At 33.5% G+C, this 20277-nt stretch overlaps 2 protein-coding genes across 3 annotated transcripts; both read right to left on the reverse strand.

The window, feature by feature from the left end:
• Positions 1-737: 737 nt before the first annotated feature.
• On the reverse strand, positions 738-7997 carry LOC137823116 (uncharacterized). Of its 2 annotated transcripts, XM_068628242.2 has the most exons (8): positions 6932-7997; positions 5869-5945; positions 5569-5737; positions 4295-4383; positions 4041-4205; positions 3852-3929; positions 1337-1440; positions 738-1020 (listed from the first exon to the last, which is right to left on the reverse strand). In XM_068628242.2, exons 1-8 carry the CDS (start codon positions 7521-7523, stop codon positions 915-917), a joined length of 1380 nt encoding a protein of 459 aa, XP_068484343.1. In that variant the 5' UTR covers positions 7524-7997; the 3' UTR covers positions 738-914. The 2 variants fall into 2 exon arrangements, with proteins under 2 accessions (XP_068484343.1, XP_090151000.1); XM_090294874.1 differs by lacking the exons at positions 738-1020; positions 1337-1440; positions 3852-3929; positions 4041-4205 and having other exon boundaries at positions 4323-4405.
• Positions 7998-9296: 1299 nt separating this feature from the next.
• LOC137822190 (hydroxyacylglutathione hydrolase cytoplasmic) lies at positions 9297-19070 on the reverse strand. The gene is made up of 6 exons (XM_068627091.2): positions 19024-19070; positions 17170-17292; positions 16762-16923; positions 16037-16114; positions 14555-14669; positions 9297-9485 (listed from the first exon to the last, which is right to left on the reverse strand). The coding sequence occupies exons 1-6, from the start codon at positions 19068-19070 to the stop codon at positions 9297-9299; spliced, it is 714 nt and encodes a 237-aa protein (XP_068483192.1).
• Positions 19071-20277: the final 1207 nt, after the last annotated feature.

The following is a 20277-nucleotide window of genomic DNA, read 5'->3' on the forward strand; positions in this document are numbered from 1 at the left end:
TTCCCCGCACTTTCATACGAGGTAAAATTCACCGGAGGTAAGAATTCTTGATTTGAATTGCATAGGGTATGAAGCTTTATTTGAACTCCAGAGACCCTTTCCGCGTAATTTATTTTTTACTTAAAAACTAAAACTTCTATGCTTATCAAATGAGAAAAAGTAAAGTAAACAAACAGAAGTTCCAAAGCAAGCTTATTTACTTGAGGGAGATGAATAGTATGCAAAACTAAGGATGCCTGTCATGTCGAAAGTCGAACGTTCATGTTCAAAACTTGGGTCGAGTCCAGATATAACCAATCAATTACATAATTTTATTATCTTGTAAACTAATAGTCAATATGTACTTATTCTTCATTCATTTAATACTTTGTTTAAGAAATACATTAGATGCTACAACAAAATATGAAGTTAAAATCGCCAAAACAAACTTAATTTGTGTGAAGTTTCATAAATATATTTATAATTTTCAAACCCACTGGTTATGTTGACAAAATTCAATGTTGACGAATATTTATTTAATAAAATGTCAAAACTTATTCAATTATAAATTTAGTAAGTTATACCTGTTGAAGTAACCCCCTACAGAATAGTATGAAGGGAAATGGGAAATTAATTTGAAATGTATCATTATAAACAAAATGGTTCCAGTTCGTTTGACGTGACGCTTATAAGGTTAAGAGAGATCCACGCGGATTTCATATGCCAGCTGTCTATAGCCCCTTGTACATCTGACCTCATTACACTAGAAAGAACTTATATTTTAGCCATATATGTAAATATCTGTTTATTCGTTTTTCCAATCTCAATTTCATGAGAAACCATTAATGGAAAATTTTACCAAACCAAAGAGGGTGACATTTTCCAGGAATATTTAGGCTCTAAAATATGACCCAACAAGCCTAACAAAGTGAACTTTAAAACAGCTGAAAAAACAGACTTGTCGATCCATCTCCAAAGGTCCGAAGATCAGCTGGTTTTACCAATGCTCTGCATAACGGGCAAGTTCGTTCTCTCTCAAACCTGAAAAACAAATGTATCTTCGTTGGTTAAAGAGAACTGATGAAAACGATTATGAAACGAATCAGTATACAGTCTAAATCATTCTTGTTGAGAAGTCAAAAACATCTACATACTTATCATAGACAAAGTCTAAATTATTCTTGTAGAATCCAAAGACAAACATTGTATCCATTTTTTTAATAAAAGTACTTGGACATGGAATTAATATATGCAGCTTACGGGATAGAGTATCGACAGACTATTAAAATCCTATAGTTCATTTTTCTTAAATATGTAGTACGCTTTCAATTTTCCGAACAAGGAATTTAAAACTGACCATTCAGATACACACTCCTCACAGAACATGTGTTTGCAGCTCAACAATATGGGAGCCTGCATCTTCTCTTGGCATATAGCACACATGTCACCAGCGGCACTCACCTGCATTTAGTTAGAATCACTATTAGAAAGTATGCCAGAAAAAGATTCTTCCTCCCAAATATTGGTTTACGAACTTTTTTTCCTTAAATGCAGAAAAGATCTCATTGAAAAGGCATAAATGAAAAATACAAAGGAAAAACACAAGGTCATAACACATAATATAGAATAAAAGTATGAAGTAAACATCAATGTATCAACATAATATACATTTTCAACATCACTCCCCAATTATTATCCAAAGAAGTAATGTTTTATTTTCTAAAATACAAGTACTACGTGCAAGCAACCGACTAAATAAAATTTATGAATGACATGAGGTCATATTATTCCGGAATGGAGACAATACAAGCATGTTCATAGGCCATATCTTTTTACTATCTAACAAGGGATTCATGAGTGGTCATATAATCATAGTAGAAAATAAAAGGAGAAAAAGTTAAAGAATGAAAACAATATTCAATATCATTTTACATTTGTTATTTAAATTAAAACATGAAAAGATCAGATAGAATAATGTTTTAATCATGTTGCTCAGCTGTGACACAATGAAGAATTGAGGTCTAACATGTTTCTTTCATGTACTATCTTTCTTGATGACCTAGTTTATAACTTTCTATTTCATATTTTCAAAGATTGACAAGCTTAGCATCTGCAAGAAACCCTAAAACATCATCATTGAGCTATGTTCTCAAATTTTAGAACAACATATTTTGTAAACATTATCACCACTTTCCACTTTAGGTTTGGAGTTAGGACACCATGAGGAATGGAACAGAACCAAGAGCAAAAAACAGTTTTAAAATGTGAGCATTGCACAGGTTGCCTCATCTGACACATCCAACATGATTGCTATCTGCCCCACTATGTACAATGAGTACCTTCGGTTCATGGGAGAGATGCAGCCTACTAAACCAATTTCTCTATATGGTAATCCTATTGCCTTCCTTTCAGTCTTCCACACTTGGCATGAACAAAAAACACCATGGCCATGGCAGGTGTGGAACAAAAATACCATGGAAGGACCATCGCATGGTGCTGTTGTCTGTCATAGCTAATTAAGACTGCCTTTTTTAAAGCAGTCATGGAGGAAATTGCAGCCATAACGAAAAAATATTATTTTTGGAAAGGATCGCTCTCCACTTGAAACTGTAATTCTTATTTTTGAAGAAAACATGCACTCCACGTAAAATCTACACTATACATATACCTGAACCATCTTCAATGCATGTCCAGTTGTCAAAACACTACCTTAACAACCAGAAATTATTTCTAGCAATTGCACAACCGTCTTCAGGCAATTCCTATTTCTCATGTAATAGGATTTCCTTAACCTATCTATTCCTTGAAAGAATTCTAGATCCCAATTTTCCTCTATATTTTTTAGTTTCTTTTCTCTCCCTTATTCCCTTTTCTATTCTTTCTTTCCCTCAACGTCTTGTTTTTTAAGAATCTGAAATTCTGATTCATTATTTTTAATATTATTTTCTATTTTCACAAATAAATTGTCCTTGCATAAATTATGTTTATCAAATACATTCACATTCTTAATTCTGAAATTATGTTCTCTGCAGAGTCAGTACTCTGCTCTTTGCATCCAAGCATGATACAACAAAGTTCTGTTTTCTTCCTCTCTTTTTGTTCTGTTATTAATGTGTTTCTTCTTTGTGCCTTAATTTTATGAATTGCGATACTTTTGGTGGATTTTATTTCTTCTAGGTTTCTAATTTAGTGTTCTAGATATACATTCTAGGTTTCTAATTGTAGCCTCTCATGCTTCCGCTAGTCTACACCATTGACCATGATAACGTTGCTATTGCCTTGAGAAAAAAAATTAATCAATCACATTCATTTCACAATCAACATTGTAACTCCTTTCCTTTGCATTAAATTCTTAAATAGTAACGCCACCGGTTCCATGATAAATTATTAATGAGCAATAATTTACCATGATAAATTATTAATGAGCAATAATTTACCATGATACATGTGCACTTCACTAAAATGCAGAATCCATAGCAATAGTAATTATATGTTAAGAAATAAGATAGGAAACAGTAGCCTTAACTTATATTACATTATCTTCACATTCATGCAATTTATTATAGAAAGACAGAATAGTTAACACCATGGAATTATATAATTCATTTATTTTATTTTACAAATAAAGGGATTTAATGGTTCCTAATTAAAAAATTGTTACAATATATCAAATTTACCACAATTAAAAGCCAGAGACACAAACTGACATACCCAATACATACATTGTGTGTATTTAGAAATATAAGGCAACAATTGCCAAACCAAAAAATGGCATCGATATAAATGCATTGCAACAAAGAAGTGATAAGTATTACTTATAATTGCAAGTATACAGATTCGGAGTTAATCAGAGCATTTAAAAGATTATTTACCTGTTCCGTTGTGGCATAAACCCCATAATGAACTTCCTTTTTTGATAATGCTTTTAAGGCAGAAACAAAGCATTGGACCTAATAAATACATAGAAGGTTGAATAAAATGGAATAATTAAGGTTCATGCACAAATATTATTAAATACAGCACTATGAAGTAAATGCCAATTTTAAAGAATGAAAACATACCTTCTCAACTACTGATGTTAGCTTGAAAGTTAGATACAATCCTGTGGTCAGTGAGGAAAACAGACTTCCATAATCCTTGTTCAAGAAAAATCGGTACCAAACTGGTGTTGGCAACAAGGCACGATACAGCAGCAGAGTGTACTCAATCAGAGTTAACATTTGACCCTAGAAACAAGTTAATCAGAAAAATGCAGGAGGAAACTATACTTCAAAAATGCTATAATGCTTGATAACAAGTAAGGAGCTACTCAAACCTGCCGACGAAAGTTATGGCCTCTTCCATTTTTGTAGTAAATAAGCAATAAACACTTCAAAGCCATTGCTGCTTGCCGCACCAATGTATCTAAAATGTCAAATGTACATTGCTACCATCAATTCCAACCAACCAAGAAACAAGATGTGTTACAAAGAGAATTAAAATGATTATATGCCTGGAAAAAAATTTGAGAGAGAGAAAAAAACAATAGGACATAGCAAATACTTCAAATGGAAAAATACTTCAATATCATGAATCTTAGCTCATGATTAAAAAAAATAAGAACACGTTTAATATTGTAAGTAACTCGTTTAGGTTTCACTAAGGTCGGCTGCACAGCAGACTGAAGCAAAACATGTAACTTAAAAATTCAGAGATATGCATCAATCCATCAATTCAAATGAAAGGAGTCGAGGGAGGAGGGGCTGCATGTGTTCATGCTCAGCACAAGCTATATGCAAGATAAAACTTGTTTTAGCTTTTAGAATAAGCTGTTATTCAAAGTTGTATAAGGGAGAATGTAAGACTCATTTTTATATATGCACTTATTTCAACAAGCTCATATACAGGTACATTTGTGTAAAGTGTTTAATTAAACACATTCTCTGATAAAATCCTTATCACATGAGAGCTTATATCACAAGTAATTAATTCAATAAGCTTATTTTGATAACTTTCACCAATAAAGCTCGTTGAAATAAGCTAAATGGAGCTTATAGAAGGATTTTAAGTTAGTTTTATAAGTTTAGTTACTTATATGTGATAAGATAAGCTCAAATAATCTGAATAAAAAGCTCTTCCACAACACCCTATAAAGAGGCCTGAAATGAGTGGGTATAAATATTAGGAGTTCAAAATTGGCCTCGCAAACTGTTAAAATTTATCTTGAAAAAGTTTTATTCAAGTTTGACCTAGAGTAACTGATAAAATGCAAAGAACCCTTTTATTTATTATACTTCCATTCTTCCACTGAAGATATATTTTGAAAAAAAAAAGTATATTTCAAAATAGAAATGAGTTATGAAAAAAGGAAGTCTTCAATTTCATCATTATGAATCAAGTAAATAACCCTACTGTTGTGTCAAAACTTCGCAGACTCTTACACATTAATCAAGCATCGACAATTAAAACAAATTGCTTAGCTTTTCACCAAACACATGCTATTATTATACATTTGATGACTCTATGTCCAATAGAACAAATAAAAATGTCTAACGTAAATAGAACATAACAACCACGTAATAACTGCATATAAACAGAACAAAAGCATACCATTAACCAAAATGATGAATATGGTATGCCAGAAAGGTGGAGTTGTCTTTGGTGGAAGCATGGCCAGTGGGTATAAAAGATCATCATTTCGATACCACCAGTAAATGCATATAACATGCAGCATAAAGGCAAAAGAGATACTGAGAAGAACAGAGACTTTCCGATCTCCCTGCAAAAATGAACTTAAATTGAGACTCGATTTTATTTTCCTCTTGCCAAGATAGAATGGGATTTTACACTTAAATATTTCATTTGGGAAATGGAAATTTAAAAGGAATTACAAAAATCTGGGAATGGCACCTTCAGGGCAGTCTGCTTCTTAACAATTTCATTTGACTTGAACATCACAGCTGATATACAAATTGTGACAAAGAAACCTGCATGTTCCCATAAATGAATATGACACAGTTATGTTGATAGAATCAACTCAAGTAGAAAACCAGAATAAACTGAGACTGTATAGTTTAGTGTCACCCAATACAGTAGAACTAATCAACTCTATAAATAACAGAAAGCAAACCACATTGCTTCTTCCCTGATTAGAAGAGATAAGTGATTCAAAGAAGATAAGAATCAGTCACGGACTCATGGTCACAGGAAAGATAAAAAAAAGCAAACAGCACGGTATTCTTCATTAATAAAGATTTGATAATAATAACTTAAGGATCATTAAAGAAACAAGAGGAATCAACATAATCTCGAATTAACTTTACACATTCATCTTTACATCTCTAATGATTATCCAAATTCCTTACAAAGGAGAGGCACCTCCGTAAAAGATAACAGTGAACAAAAGAAAGGTACAGTCATAACCCTACGTGATCCTCAGCAAGTGTTTCAGGTAATCTTTTCTTTCATTCTAACTCTTTCCTAGGCAAATACACAGCGTGTTGAAAGCCACATGACAGCTCACACTAGCTTTATCCTAGTTTGAACTAATAGTAAACATTTATCAAGAAATAAGCACCAAAAATCTACTTGAAACCAAATACGTAGCACGTATATTAGTTAATAGTATTTTTAAGGCTTCCGTCCCTAAAAAAAGCAAGCAACCTTTCTCTGGCCAACCATTATTCCAACAAGCACATCAGACGAGAAAACCAAGACAGGTCTCCAAATACAAGGCGCAGACAGAGCCAAGATATATTGAAGCACAATGCAAAAGTAAAAGTGCATGCCCCAAACAAGTCATATCATCACAGTCACGCCAACAAGTCAAGCATATACAATCCCTCTATCTGAGCAAGATAATTTCCTTCGCCCACATCCTAAAACTCTAGCACATACAACAAATCCTAAACAATATAATCCAATGGCTTGAACACGTAGTTCACATTTAAACAAAACCAGAAAGAAGCAGTACCTTGCAAATGCTGGCGGATGAAAACAATCAACAGCAAGAGAGAGAATGGAAGAATCTGTTCAATCCACTTCGCAACCTGCTGAATATCATACCTCTGGTAGGTAGAGGAAGACGAAGAAGAATCCCTACCGCCACCAATCCCATCATCCAAAGACACCAACGGCACCCTTTCCTCAGCCATTCGCCGGCGAGCCTCCGACGACAGCATCCCGCCCCTCCCAACCACCGCCGCCTCCTCACAGCCCGGTTCCCCACCGCGGCTCCTCGATGACGACGGCGACGAGCCGCTGTCTTGCTCGCCGGACCCAATGATGCGTATCGCAACCTCCTCAGCGCCGCTGCACGCATTATCGCCAGAATCAGAGGCCGAAGCAGAAGCAACAGATTCAGCCGGCGCCTGAAACCGCGGGCGCGTCCGGGGAATGATAATCACAGGCTCTGCGGAATCCTCACGCGTGCAGTAATCCATCACGAGAGAGAGCGGAGAACGGAACGGGAAACTCATCCCGAGCCACGTGAGAGCGGCACCACCGCTGGCATCGCTTCCAGAAGACGACGACAAGGAGGACGAAGACGACGGCGACGATTCCATCTCCTCGAAACCCTAACTTGACCTACCTTATATTCCTTTTTCCGTACGGTATTCTCCGATCAGAATTCACAACAGCATTCGTTTTGCGTTGCGCACAGTGTCTGGATTAGGTTATTGGGCGCGAGCGAAGGGGTGAAGTTCGATTAAAGAAAGAGGAAAAGATACGTAGACGAAGATGAACATGGTGAGAGAGGGTTAGAGCGTTAAGAGAGGGTTTAATGCGAACGCAGATCGTGCGATGCGATGCGATGGAGATGCATAGCGGAAGCAGAAGAGGGAGAGAGGAGAAAAGTCAAGGTCACGAAGCTGAAACCTTCTCTTTCGATTATTTTTGTGTGTGACTGTGTCGGAGCGTGTTGTGTGAGAGGTTGACATTGATGAACGAATGATGATAAATGAACCAACGCGTTTCATTGGATATTATTAATGTTATACTTTTCTTTCCTTCCACCTTCCCTTCCAACGGATCCCGTCACCTCTTTTCTTTTTTTTTCCTCCTTTATCGTTATTAACTTCTTGCTTCCTTGGATTATTACTAATCATTCCAATCTCAACAAATTCTAGTTTGGTAACAACTCAGATTCTCTTGGTAATTAGATTTAAACGTTTTTGTAATTACACTCCCTGTCTTAAAAACATGCTTAATTCTACCATAAATCTGAAATTCAAAAATCCCGTTTAATTTTTTTTCAAATTTATGATTTAGACTAAAAATGTATAAATCTTATCTTTACGTGTAACTAAAAAAAATATAAATATATGTGATTGGTTGGAAATTTATTTGCTACTTCCAAAATTTCGAGACATTCCGGTTAAATTAAAACAATTACTTTTTTTTTCTTTTTTTATCCTTTTCAAAAACGCCTATTTGCATTGTTTTTACCTGAGGTTGATATGAACTCCTTTTTCATTACTGAAAAAAATGGAAATATTATTATTTAAGTGCCAAAATATTAATTCCAAATCTTCATTTTTATGTAAAGAAAACACACGTTCGTATTTAAAAATAATGTATCGTCTTTAAATCGCTTTAGAGCTTCTAAAGCTCCAATAAATGCCTCCGTTTATGTTTATCTATTGAGTGTGATGGAATTAACAAAACCATTATTTGTTTTCCATTTTTTAACACAGTTTCTTTAAAAATATTTATATGAAGAAGTAAAAGAAAATAAAAAATATGCAACAAAATAAGTAAAAAGCAGGCCATTATGTTGTCTGACAGAGGCAAGATTAGTGGTTGAAAGTTAGGTGGTGTAAAGAATATTTTTGAAGTTGAGAAGTATATAACATGAATGAAATGGAAGATCTTAGCATTAGACTAACCAACGTAACATACATGTGATACTAGGTACATCTATCTCGATCATATCTCCTCTTCAGTTTCAGTAACACCCAACACAAATTAATATACACACAAACACTACTACCCCATCATCCATTTCTCTTTCGGCTTCTGTTGGAGATCTCACATCCATTAGATATTAGAACATTTCATTGTATATAAGTGGGTGCAAACCTCATTCCAATAACCGGTTTTATGGGGTTGAGTTAGACTTAAAGTTCACTTTTTAATATGGTATCAGAGTCATTTTGATTTTATCTTAACAAATATTTGTTGGACTTACCTGACACTCTCAGCGTGAGAGGTGTATTGGAAATCTCACATCTAGAGATTAAAACAATTCATTGTATATAAATAAGGTTGAATTAGAGTTAAAGTTCACTTCTTGCCAACCAACTTTCTCCTCCAAACATTTTTGCATTATTTATTTCTCAATAGTTTCGAACAAAGAAATCAAAATCTGTCACTTTGTTACTTGCTTCTGTCAATTTGTATTCTCTTACATGTTGAAATGGGGACAAACCTGATTGGTTCTGATTTTTAGCCCATGTTAACTTCTCCTGTATCTTCAAATTATCTGCCTCAATTGCCATGCCAAATTGCAAGTTCTTCACTGCGTACTACAGATACAACCAATTCAATCAAAACCCTTATTAATTATACCTAGTAAACCTAGGAAAGAGTTGTTTACAATAATTAATTAAGTTTTACAACCCACTTCTTTAAATAAGGATATTGTACAGCTTACATCCAATATCTAAACCATTAATTTGGTAGAAATGAACCTCTGATATTGTAAAACTTACAATCAATGTCTACATAATTAATTTGGTAGAAATGAACCTCTACTTTTGGTTCATACTTCCATGTTTTCCACAATTACATATATGTTGTGAAAAGTAGATTGTGTTGTTGGATGCTGAAAAATACTTCCATATTTTTATATTGTGAAAAGTAGATTGTGTTGTTGGATGCTGAAAAATACTTCCATATTTTTATATTGTGAAAAATAGATTGTGTTGGATGTTGAGGTACAAATCACTTCACAGATAACAGATAGTTTTGTTGAATTTGTTTTTCTCTTATAATTTTCATTTTATTATTATTTATTTATTGTAATAATTTTTATAAAAATGAGAAAAAAATTATTTGTGTTGTGCTGAGAGGGGTGGAGGGAGGAGGTGTAAAAGAAGAAAAATTATAATGTGACCATTCTTAAAGTTGTATAAAATTTTTGATGTGATGTGTTTGAAAATAAATATATATAATAAATAATAAGTTTAAAATTAAATAATATAAAAAAATATTAAAATAATAATATTGAAAGTTATAGTGTGATTATTTAAAAATATGAATTGCCAAAATGTGTGAAAGAAATTCACTTTTTTCTTGAATGTATACATGCGATTTGCTATTAATTTGACCTTGACCACATAAAGTATAATTATGAGGCTGGTTAAATTAGTCTAAATTTTGGTTTGTATACTAATTTTTTATTTTTTTTATCAGTAATAAAAATAAATAAATGGAAACGAGGGGTGGTACAACCCTTATGCATAAAGAGCTAACACCTAACTAACCTCCAACCAAGGAACACCTTCCAACTTAAATAAGGAACAATCAAACTAAACTCAAGAAAATATTAAATAACCAGCCTCATACAAACATAAGCTAATTTACATTGAATAGGAAATCAATTGACAAAAAGATTGTGCAGTAATATTTATGTAATTAAATACAACTTGTTTATGTTAAATTTAAGGTGATCTGACTTAAAATTTTATGTTTGGTATTACTTAAAAGGTTTCTAAAATTTCATATTTGTCTCTTCTTCTTCTTATTTTTTTTTCTGCCAAGCAAATGACCATTTTAATTGTGATTTTGGTTTTCTTCCAACAATATCGGTTCGCAACAACTTTGTGAAGACTCATTTGATGAGTTCAATACTGGTTTTGTTAATTCTTTGTGATTGATTTTGTGTATTAATCACTTTTATTTGATTGGATTAAGTTCTCGTTCTTTTTAAGGTTAGTAGTATAAATCTCCTATTAAAGAATTATTATGTATAAGGTAGTTTCAGAAAATAAATTATATTTTTAATTGATAAATATTTTAGATGTGATGATAACATTTGGTTTTGACTTGACTTTCATTTTGATTTATAGTGTTTAAAAAGTATTTGAAATTGGATAGGTTAAGAAAATTATAATTGATTGTAGTTGAATAATAAAATTTTGGAATTCATTTGATATTGTCCTTAGATTTGTATATTTGAATTAATTACGATCAAAACTTTGGTTAGAATGATGGAAGTTGAAAATTATGTTTTAAGTAGTCGAAATCTTACGTATGAAACTTGTTAGAAATATGATTTTAGCTAGAAAATAATTAATTAAAATTTTATAATATTTTTAACTATTTTCATATTAAATATTTATTTTTATAAATATTTTGTGAAACAATTTTCTTACTTGAAAATTATGTTTAAGTGTAATGTTGAAACTTGTTAAATGACGTTTTAATTAGAAAATAATTTATTAAAATTTTATAGTATTTTAAATACTTGTTGTATTAAATAGATTATGATAGACTCTAAATCTAAAAGTGGAAATAACATATCATAGAGATTTATGAGCCAATTGAGTCAGGTTATTACCTAACAAATTGATAAGGAAATGACAAACTGATAAGGAAATGATGGACATTTATATAAATCCTTATTCGAAATCTAAATATTACTAAATTTTGCATCGATAACATATATTTATTATGACTCTATCATATGATGAGGTTAAAATTTTATATGACAAAATATTTATTATGTTACTTAAGTAAAAAGAATATAATAAAAATTTATTAAGTAAAAAAATATAATAAAAATTTATTATGACGATTTTATATTAAATACTTATTATGTTAATTATAATTTTAATAATTATAATAAATTTTATGATTATTATAAAGTTTAAGAGAATAATGAATTATTTTTCTTCTCCATAATATCTAGTCCAGTTTTATTTTGTCGGTAAATTTTATTTTGTTAAATTACATGATTTTATATAGATTTCTGAATTAAATATTTTTTTATCATTGTTATAAATTTTCTATATTTCAGGTTTTAACTTGGAGCCAAAAACTAATATTATTTAAGAGCCAAAAAAATTGAGACCATCACGTTGAATTATTTTTAAAAAATTGGAAAATATTGAATTTTTAAAATTTATAAATAAAAATAATTTTTAATCCTTAATATAAGAATTAAAAAGATAATTAAATCTATTTAAAAAAATCTAAAATTTTACATCGACACTTCATGATTCGACCAACGTAACCAACGTAAGTTTTGAACCTTTTAAGTTTATGTTTGGTGGATATATGCATTATCATGTAGAGATGACAATGTGGGATGGACCATGCAGGTTGATTCGTAGTCCGCTAGCAAAAAGCTCGAAATAGACTTGTACTGATCAGGTCATCGGGTGTGATGACGTGGACAGTAAGTGACTATGTGGGGCGTGCTTGGCAGGACACGTGGACAAGAGAAAGATGAGTGGTCAAGAAGTTAACATAGTCGCCGTTTGTGGAAGTGGCGTTCTTCAGTGTACATAGTCGGTTGTCGTCAGGTTTTCGTATCATCGATGTGTTAGATAATGGAAGATCAGGTGGTCAGGAATCGCCACAAGAAGCACATCGCCGAATTTCCCAGTAAACTTAGTTGAAGTTGTTGGAGGTTCAGGCAAGTTCATGCGTGTAAGTTCAGTAAAGATGATTGTTACGTCAGCATGAAGCATGGAAGTTAAGTGAGTTGGAGGAAACAACTTGCTCATCGATGACGGGATTCCCAGAGTGGACATTCGTCGATGGCGAGGTTTCCTTAGCTAGAACATGCATGGCGTGGCAGCGAGGAAGGTGGCACCTGCGACAAGCGATATCACAGAGATGATGTACTTAGTTGCATCCGATACTTGCTTTGTCGGGTGGCATTCCAGAGCGTGTTACGTGCTAGGTTACACCTTGAATAGGAGGCTTGGCCGCGTAACGGGATGCTACATAGAAATGACGCTTAAGTTACCCCGACCCAGATGATGACACGTGTAGAGTTGGATGCTACATAGAAATGGCGCTTAAGTTACCCCGGCCCAGATGATGACACGCGTAGAGTTGGATGCTACATAGAAATGACGCTTAAGTTACCCCAGCCCAGATGATGACGCGTGTAGAGTTGGATGCGGGCCACGCGTCCAAAGTGTAACTGTCTGGAGAGAGAAAATACCTAGGTATAAAAGGTAAACTTAACAGAATTTGGAGGTACGTTCATTACGACTCATTTTTCTTGTTAAGAACACTTGAGCACGGTTCGATAGCACCTAGTTTTCTCTCAGTTTTTGGGTGTTCCTGTTGTTGACTTGAGCGTCGGAGCGCCACCGGCCACAGAGGCGCCATACTGTGTTTTCAAGTTCTCAGAGAGACAATCTGTAGCGTGGACTTGAAGCGCACGTGGTGTTAAAGCTGGTGAAAAAAGATCGTGACGAGGCATCATTCTTGCGCTTGGTCAACTGGCAGGATCAAGACTTAGCAATTCAACTTGCTAACCCGCTTAGCTCACCCTGCATAACCCGCAGTTCGTACAAACCAACAGCGAAACAGGATGGACTGACCTACTGACCCGCACAAAAAAAAGGGATGGACTGGCTTGCTAACCCGGCACAAAAAAAAAACAAATTGTGTTTTATCTTAATTGAATTATTAATGTTTAACTAAGTTTGAAATTGAAGAATATAAACAAATTGTGTTTTGTCTTAATTGAATTATTAATGTTTAACTAATATTGATGTTTGATGTTTTATATAAGTAGCAAACATAAATTTAATTTTTTATTCAATTATAATCAGTTTATATTCAAAAAAATTATAAGTATTGAATTTTAATATTCAATTTTTCAATAGCAATACAAAAAGTAACAAATATTTTGATTGAATTTTTTTATATTCAATTTTTTTATAATTAATAAATTTATATATTCAATTTTTCAATAGTAAAAAATAGTAAACATTTTTTTTTAAATTTCTAAAAAGAAACCTTATGTGGGCTGGTCCGTAGACCCGCCGACTAACATTCATTATGTAGAGCGGGTAACCCAACTCGCATTTTGTAAACCATACGCGAAACAAACCTATGCAGGACGGATCAACCTGCATTGCGATCCATATTATCATGCTTAGGATTCTTGAAAAAATCTTACCTCTTCACAAGAAATCAAAGTCTTCAATTTGAGAACAAAAGACTGACACTACAAAAAGTTCTAGAAACATGAATTACTATTCTTAACTTAATCCCTGATTATGTTACATCGATCTATTGCCTTATATAAATTAATTTTAGTTTATAGAGAACTTATTTTACTTTTTTTCTCTATTACAAATCTATAAAAAAAATGGAAAAAATTATCCCAAAGTGTCTATCGTATCAAGTTAAAACGTAAGCCTTAACTTTAAAAGCCACAAAATGATTATTGAGAATTATGAGCAATAACTTTTACAACTAACCCTTCCTAGGTTGGGTCAGTGCACATCCAAAATACGATCACATGTAATTTATGCACATCCAAAATATGATCACATGTAATTCATAAAGGAAAAACCACGATGATAAGAGAGTTTTAGAAGAGATGATTTTAGTTCCATGTTACCTCATGTCCGCAGCAAACTCGGGTTTGTCTTGGTAATGAACTTAATGTCACACAGAGTGACTGATACATCTCTTGTGCAGTTCCTTTAAAAAATTTCCCGTAACCAGCAATAAACGGTAGAAGAAGCAATAACAAAACAAACAAGAATTTAAAGTAGGACTTTTTCATAATTCATGTACACACAGGCATCACACACCAAGAACTTGGCATAACTTTTATAATAAATTTATTGTAATTTTTTTCCAATAACTATTATTGATCTGATCGGTCATCGGTCGTAGATGACGTCAGCAGCAGAGAACCACGTGGGCCACTCGCAGGGTGACACGTGGACCAGGTGACAGAGAGACCAGGGAGGCGATCGCCAAGAGCGGTGATCGGGGGTCAGTGACCAGGTGACCACCGACAGATCAGGTGGCAGAGAGGTCAGAGGACAGATCATCCAGAATGGTGATCGGTGGTCAGCAGCCAAATGGCCACCAACAAACCAGTCCTCAGACTAACGCCTGGGGCAGAACGCGAGAAGCAAATAAGCACTGATCAGTCATCGGGTGCATTGTCATCGGGGCCTCGTGTTACACGCAGTTAAACTGGGACTGAGGTTCCCAGCGAGAGCGTTACGCATGGACCTAGCATGATCACATCTTAGGGAATCATGCACGAGAGTGGCCTGAGGGAACTAGTAAACCAGTCAGTGATTGGTGATTCCCTCAACCCATTACGTGCGTGGCACCGTGAAGGGTAAGCTGTATACGCAGAGAGCAACGTTTGGTGAGTGTGCCTAGACCAGCCGCACCTGACGTTCTCCTAAGAGTATGCGATTTACCCAGATGAGAGAAATATCCTAAGTTACTCCGCAAGGGCGTAACTTAGGCACACAAAGAGAAGCGCTAGAGCCCTTCCAGTGAGTGACACGTGTGTGGTTAGATGTGAGTTGCAGGCTTCCACGTGTCATCATCTGAGAGGGGTGCGGTCCAGACAAAAGTGCACTCCGTACCACTAAGGGTACAGACAAGCGCAGCCGAGCGCAGACATGCACAGACTCTCACGCTCTCACTACTGATTCTGCAGGTACACTGTCTCTGAAAAGCATAACAGAATTCTGTTATGCCCAGAAACAGAGGGAGAGACATAAAAGAAGGAATCAGGGAAAGATGAGGAGACACGAGAAAAAAAAAGAGCAAGAGTTTTTCACACACACTGCTAGTTTTCTCATCTTTGGTGGTTCTGTGGACTAACTTGATCGTCGGAGTGCAAACGGCCGCTAGAGGCGCCGTCTGTGTGTTTTGCAGGTCACGTTTGGAGCACCAAGAGAAGGTTCTGAGGGTGATTCTGCAGAAGGCGCAGTCGCGTAGACAGGGCAGAGAGTGCTATGAAGCGATTCCTCCACGTTCGAGTTGCCGGCAGGATCAATTATCTTTTGGAAATGTTCCATGAGAGCTTCAGAAAAGGAAAAGGCTAAGACTGATCAGTGAGCTTACTAGTGTGTCTCCAGTAAAAAAAGTTGGTTTCTCCTCCTCTTTGCCAGTCATGTAATAACTTATGTGGCCTTTAGTGTGGCTAAAGGGTCACCAAAACGGTCAATATTAACAAAAGAGAGGGAACTGTGTCTCAAGAAAACATGAAATTGGGCTAAACCACATCAGGAATCATCAGGCAACATGTATTTAATAATGACATAAGCAAGGTAATGGCTTAATGATACCTTTTGTAACACAACTCAATGCTTCTAATAGTTTTCATATTGAAAGTGAATAAAACTTCAACCCTGTGCTTAGGGTAATATAGCAGGGTAATATAATTGTAGAATTAAATTTGAATGATATAGAAGATAACAAAAGTACAAAGATGAACAAATCATATCACCTCTTTCGAGTTTAAAGCTAATAGGTTATTTCTATCTTATTTCTAGTTGAAATATGTTTATTTCTAGTTGATGTGACAAGTTCACTACTAAGGATTAGTGTACTTATGTGGCATGACAAAATTCAGCAAGCAAAAAGTTCATTGTGAACAACTACTGTGCTTCGTTACCAAGTGGATGAGGCTTTGAAACCTCTTCAACAATGGCATTACCAAGGCACTCATTTCATACAAAATGAAGGAAAGACAACAAAATCACAGTCATACTTCAGAAATGCAGGGTGGTAAGTAAAATCAAACTTTCCATTTTTTGATAGGGGAATTGACAAGTTCGATGGACCTACCATGGTGTGTGAAAAGACAATATATTAATATCAACCCCAAGGGACACCTTATCTCCATTTTGAACCTTATCAGTGCAACCCTTGACGTTATCAATCGAACCACCATAGACTCTAATTCCAGGCACCAATTGCTTTATCTTTTCATTTCCACCAACATGCTCTCTGCCATAATGACACAATTTACAAACACATGTGTCATCTCAAGAGTTAAAATCATAAAAAAAATTGTAATAAATGTACCAAAAGTGCCAAAACTTCAAAAAAGTAAATGAATAATCCTACTCTCTCTGACTTCTAGCACATGAAAGAAACTTCTAAGCTTCACATTATCCTAAACAAACAAACACGATTCAACATGACCAACCCAAAATAAATCTATGGTAAAAAAAAGTAGAAACTAGTTAGCACCCATGATGATGTGTGGTGAGAACGAGCTTGAGATTAATCCCATGCGAATCTACAGTTAGTAGAACCTTTTCAGGCTCTATAAGGTCCACCACAACACCTTCTTTCGTGCTCTCGTCAACGATTCTACAGAAGTGAAAAACCATAAAAATAATAATAAACAGTGAAGCATGAAGAACTAGAATATGTGCTCATCAATATGCATGTGTGTTTATGTTAAATTTGTGTAGGATTGCATGCAGAGAACAACATATATGTTGGGTCTATTAGTGTCTAAGTTCAAGAGGGGAGGGGTGAATTGAGCTTATAAAATTTTCGCAAGAACACACAATTTTTCAGTATTCCAGAGGCAAAAAGAACAGATTGTTTTTACATGAAACAGATTGATTCTTCAGAGCAGTCTTGACAAAATTTGAATTTGTTCAATGTAAAATTGTGATCAACAGAGAATTATAACAAAACCAGATCAGTTTAATATTGTGAGGGTGAAGGATACAGTTATGCTTAGAAATCAAGCAAAATTACTCAACACAAGGTTTTGAGAGGAATGATCATTTCTCAGGTTTTAATGAATGGACAGTTTGTTCACAAATCACTTAAACCATTATATACAACAGCCTTGTTTATGATCAGAGAACTTTAACAAATCAGAAAGAACAATTTTCACTTAAACCCAGAATTAACAGATTCAATTTCAAAAGAACAGATTTAGTTCTTGACAGAATTAAACAAAAAACCAGAAATGAGTGCAGGGATGAGAAGACAAGGCACACAAGTTTTTATACTGGTTCACTCATACAGAGCTACATCCAGTCTCACCTTACCCCAAGGTGGAATTCACTAAAACCAGTATCAATCACTTACAAACACAGCAGTTCTTGAACACTACAAGAACAACACACACAATGCTGAAAAACCCTATTTCAGCACACCTTGCACTCCAAGAAACCCTATCAAGGAGTGACTAACACTTACACCTTTACAAAACAGAATAAAGGAAAGATTACACCTGAAAAGAAGATGCAAGAACCCAAAAACCAGTAGTTCAATTTGCTACAAAACTGCACCAGCACCTTCACCAAGATCAAAGGTCTCCTAGAACAAGCACACTTGAAAATTTCTTTGGAAAACCTTTAAAAAATCTTTCAATCCTTCTTCTCACATAGAAAGTGTTTGATCTCTGTCAAAAACGTAATTGCTCGGCACACTCTCATGTGAGATAGACTTTTCTTTATATAGAAAACAGTTTCTAACTTCTTTTCAAAAAACAGTTGAAAAGCAGTTATGAAAACAACAGATTCATTTTTTAACTTAACAGATTTATTTTGTGAAAACCGCCAACTCAGCTAACTGAAATAACTGTCTGAGTTGTACCTTTGGTGTCCTAACTAACTTGTGAAAAACCTTTCAACTGATCAAAGGGCAAACCGATTCTTTCACAGTGAAACAGATTAAATGAAGACAAGTAGGCCAACTTAGCTTTAACTGAAATAACGAACTAAGCTTTGCCTGTGGTCTCTAACAGAACTTTTAGAAAAGCCTTTTAACAGAGAAGAAATAAACAGATTTTTTCTCCATAAAACAGATTTATTTGTGTACTGATTTAAAACTTTTAAAACCATTTTAAAAAGCTTTTCAAAACCCATTTAACCACATCATGTGCTTGATCTAGACTTGGTTAGGCATCTAGGATAGGTTATACAGCAAAAGGCAATCATACACACTTACAAGCCTAATTACAAATGAATCTAAAAACCTATTACAATCTTCAAAGCACTCAAGCCATTTTCTTCATCAAACACACATCAAGCCTTGGTAGGGAAGAAGCTTCCTCCAGCTTCAACAATATAGACTTACAAGAAGGAATTGTTGTCTTGCAGAGAAGGAACGTGATAGATTTTCATGGTTGGTTTGTTACAAGTGTGTGTTTCTGTGAAATTACTTTAGTTTTGGAGCAACGACAATCACTATCAATTTTCAGTACACAAAAATCGTAGCTTCTGATTCTTCTAAGATGAGTTTTAGTTTAATACGAAACTGAGCGACATGGAAAAACAAGATGGATGAGAACATATACCTCGTTGTTACGCTGGTTTGATCACAAACTGTGACGCTTTTCTGACGTGTCAAACTAGTAAACAACATGAAAAATATAATTTTTTCACTTTTAGTCTTAGTTTTTAATTTTTAATCATAATAGTTAATATAAATTATTATTGATAATATAACATTGATTTTATTTGTTCGATTAAGTTTAAATTACATTTTTTTTCCACAAAATGAAAGGTTCAAATAGACATTAAACATAAAGTTAAATTTTAACAAATTAAAACTATGTTTTGTGATTGATTTTTTAAAAAAATAAAAAAATCATATTAAAAAAATATTTTTTTGTATTATTTTAAACATTGAAATTGCTGAAATTTAATATTTTTATTAATATAAAAAAATATGTTTGATCGAGCCGCAGTATGAAAGTTGTAGAGGAAAAATATTAATGTTATTTTGTAATATATTGTGAAATTTATAAGAGCTTCCCAACAGTGTGGATACTCTATTTCTTAATGGATTGGGATCCTTGAAAGAGTGATGAAGAGAAAATAGAAATGGTATAATAATAATAATAATAAATTATTAGAAGTGATAACGAAGAAAATAAGAGATTATAAGAAAATTATTAAATAAAAAAGAAAATAAAAGATTGTAAAAACATTATTAAATAAAAAATAATTTTAGAGATAAAAATAATTAGTTTTTAAATTGATATATAATTATCTATTAAAATTTTAATTATTAACTAATTTAAATTTTAAAATTGATAGATAAAATCTTGGTAACTAATTAGATATTAATTTAAAAATTAGTTTATAAATTTTTATTAATAATAAAAATTATTTTAAATATTAATATTTTTAATTTATAAAATAATATTTAATTTATTTACTATAGTAATTAATTATTTTTTGTTTTTAAAATTAATTTCTATTTAATGATTTTTTAATAAGATAAATGTTTATATTTTATATATATATATATATATATATTATAAAAATATTAACTAGTAATACTTAGAACTAATGATATTCATGAGATAGGTAGGGACGAGTTTAT

Source organism: Phaseolus vulgaris, chromosome 9 (assembly GCF_051622355.1).
Source record: "Phaseolus vulgaris cultivar YP4 chromosome 9, ASM5162235v1, whole genome shotgun sequence".
NCBI lineage: Eukaryota > Viridiplantae > Streptophyta > Magnoliopsida > Fabales > Fabaceae > Phaseolus > Phaseolus vulgaris.

Bases quoted from the DNA above. Each gene is read 5' to 3' on its own strand.
- LOC137823116 (XM_068628242.2), bottom strand. From the start codon at position 7,523: ATGGAATCGTCGCCGTCGTCTTCGTCCTCCTTGTCGTCGTCTTCTGGA. The intron at 4,384-5,568 runs GTATGCTTTTGT...TTGACATTTTAG, and splicing joins ATTCATCATTTTGGTTAATG to ATACATTGGTGCGGCAAGCA. The intron at 3,930-4,040 runs GTATGTTTTCAT...TGTATTTATTAG, and splicing joins TAACATCAGTAGTTGAGAAG to GTCCAATGCTTTGTTTCTGC.
- LOC137822190 (XM_068627091.2), bottom strand. From the start codon at position 19,070: ATGAAAATCTATCACGTTCCTTCTCTGCAAGACAACAATTCCTTCTT. The intron at 17,293-19,023 runs GTAAGTCTATAT...TCACTTCTGTAG, and splicing joins CAAGACAACAATTCCTTCTT to AATCGTTGACGAGAGCACGA. The intron at 16,115-16,761 runs GTAGGTCCATCG...GTGACCCTTTAG, and splicing joins TTGTCTTTTCACACACCATG to CCACACTAAAGGCCACATAA.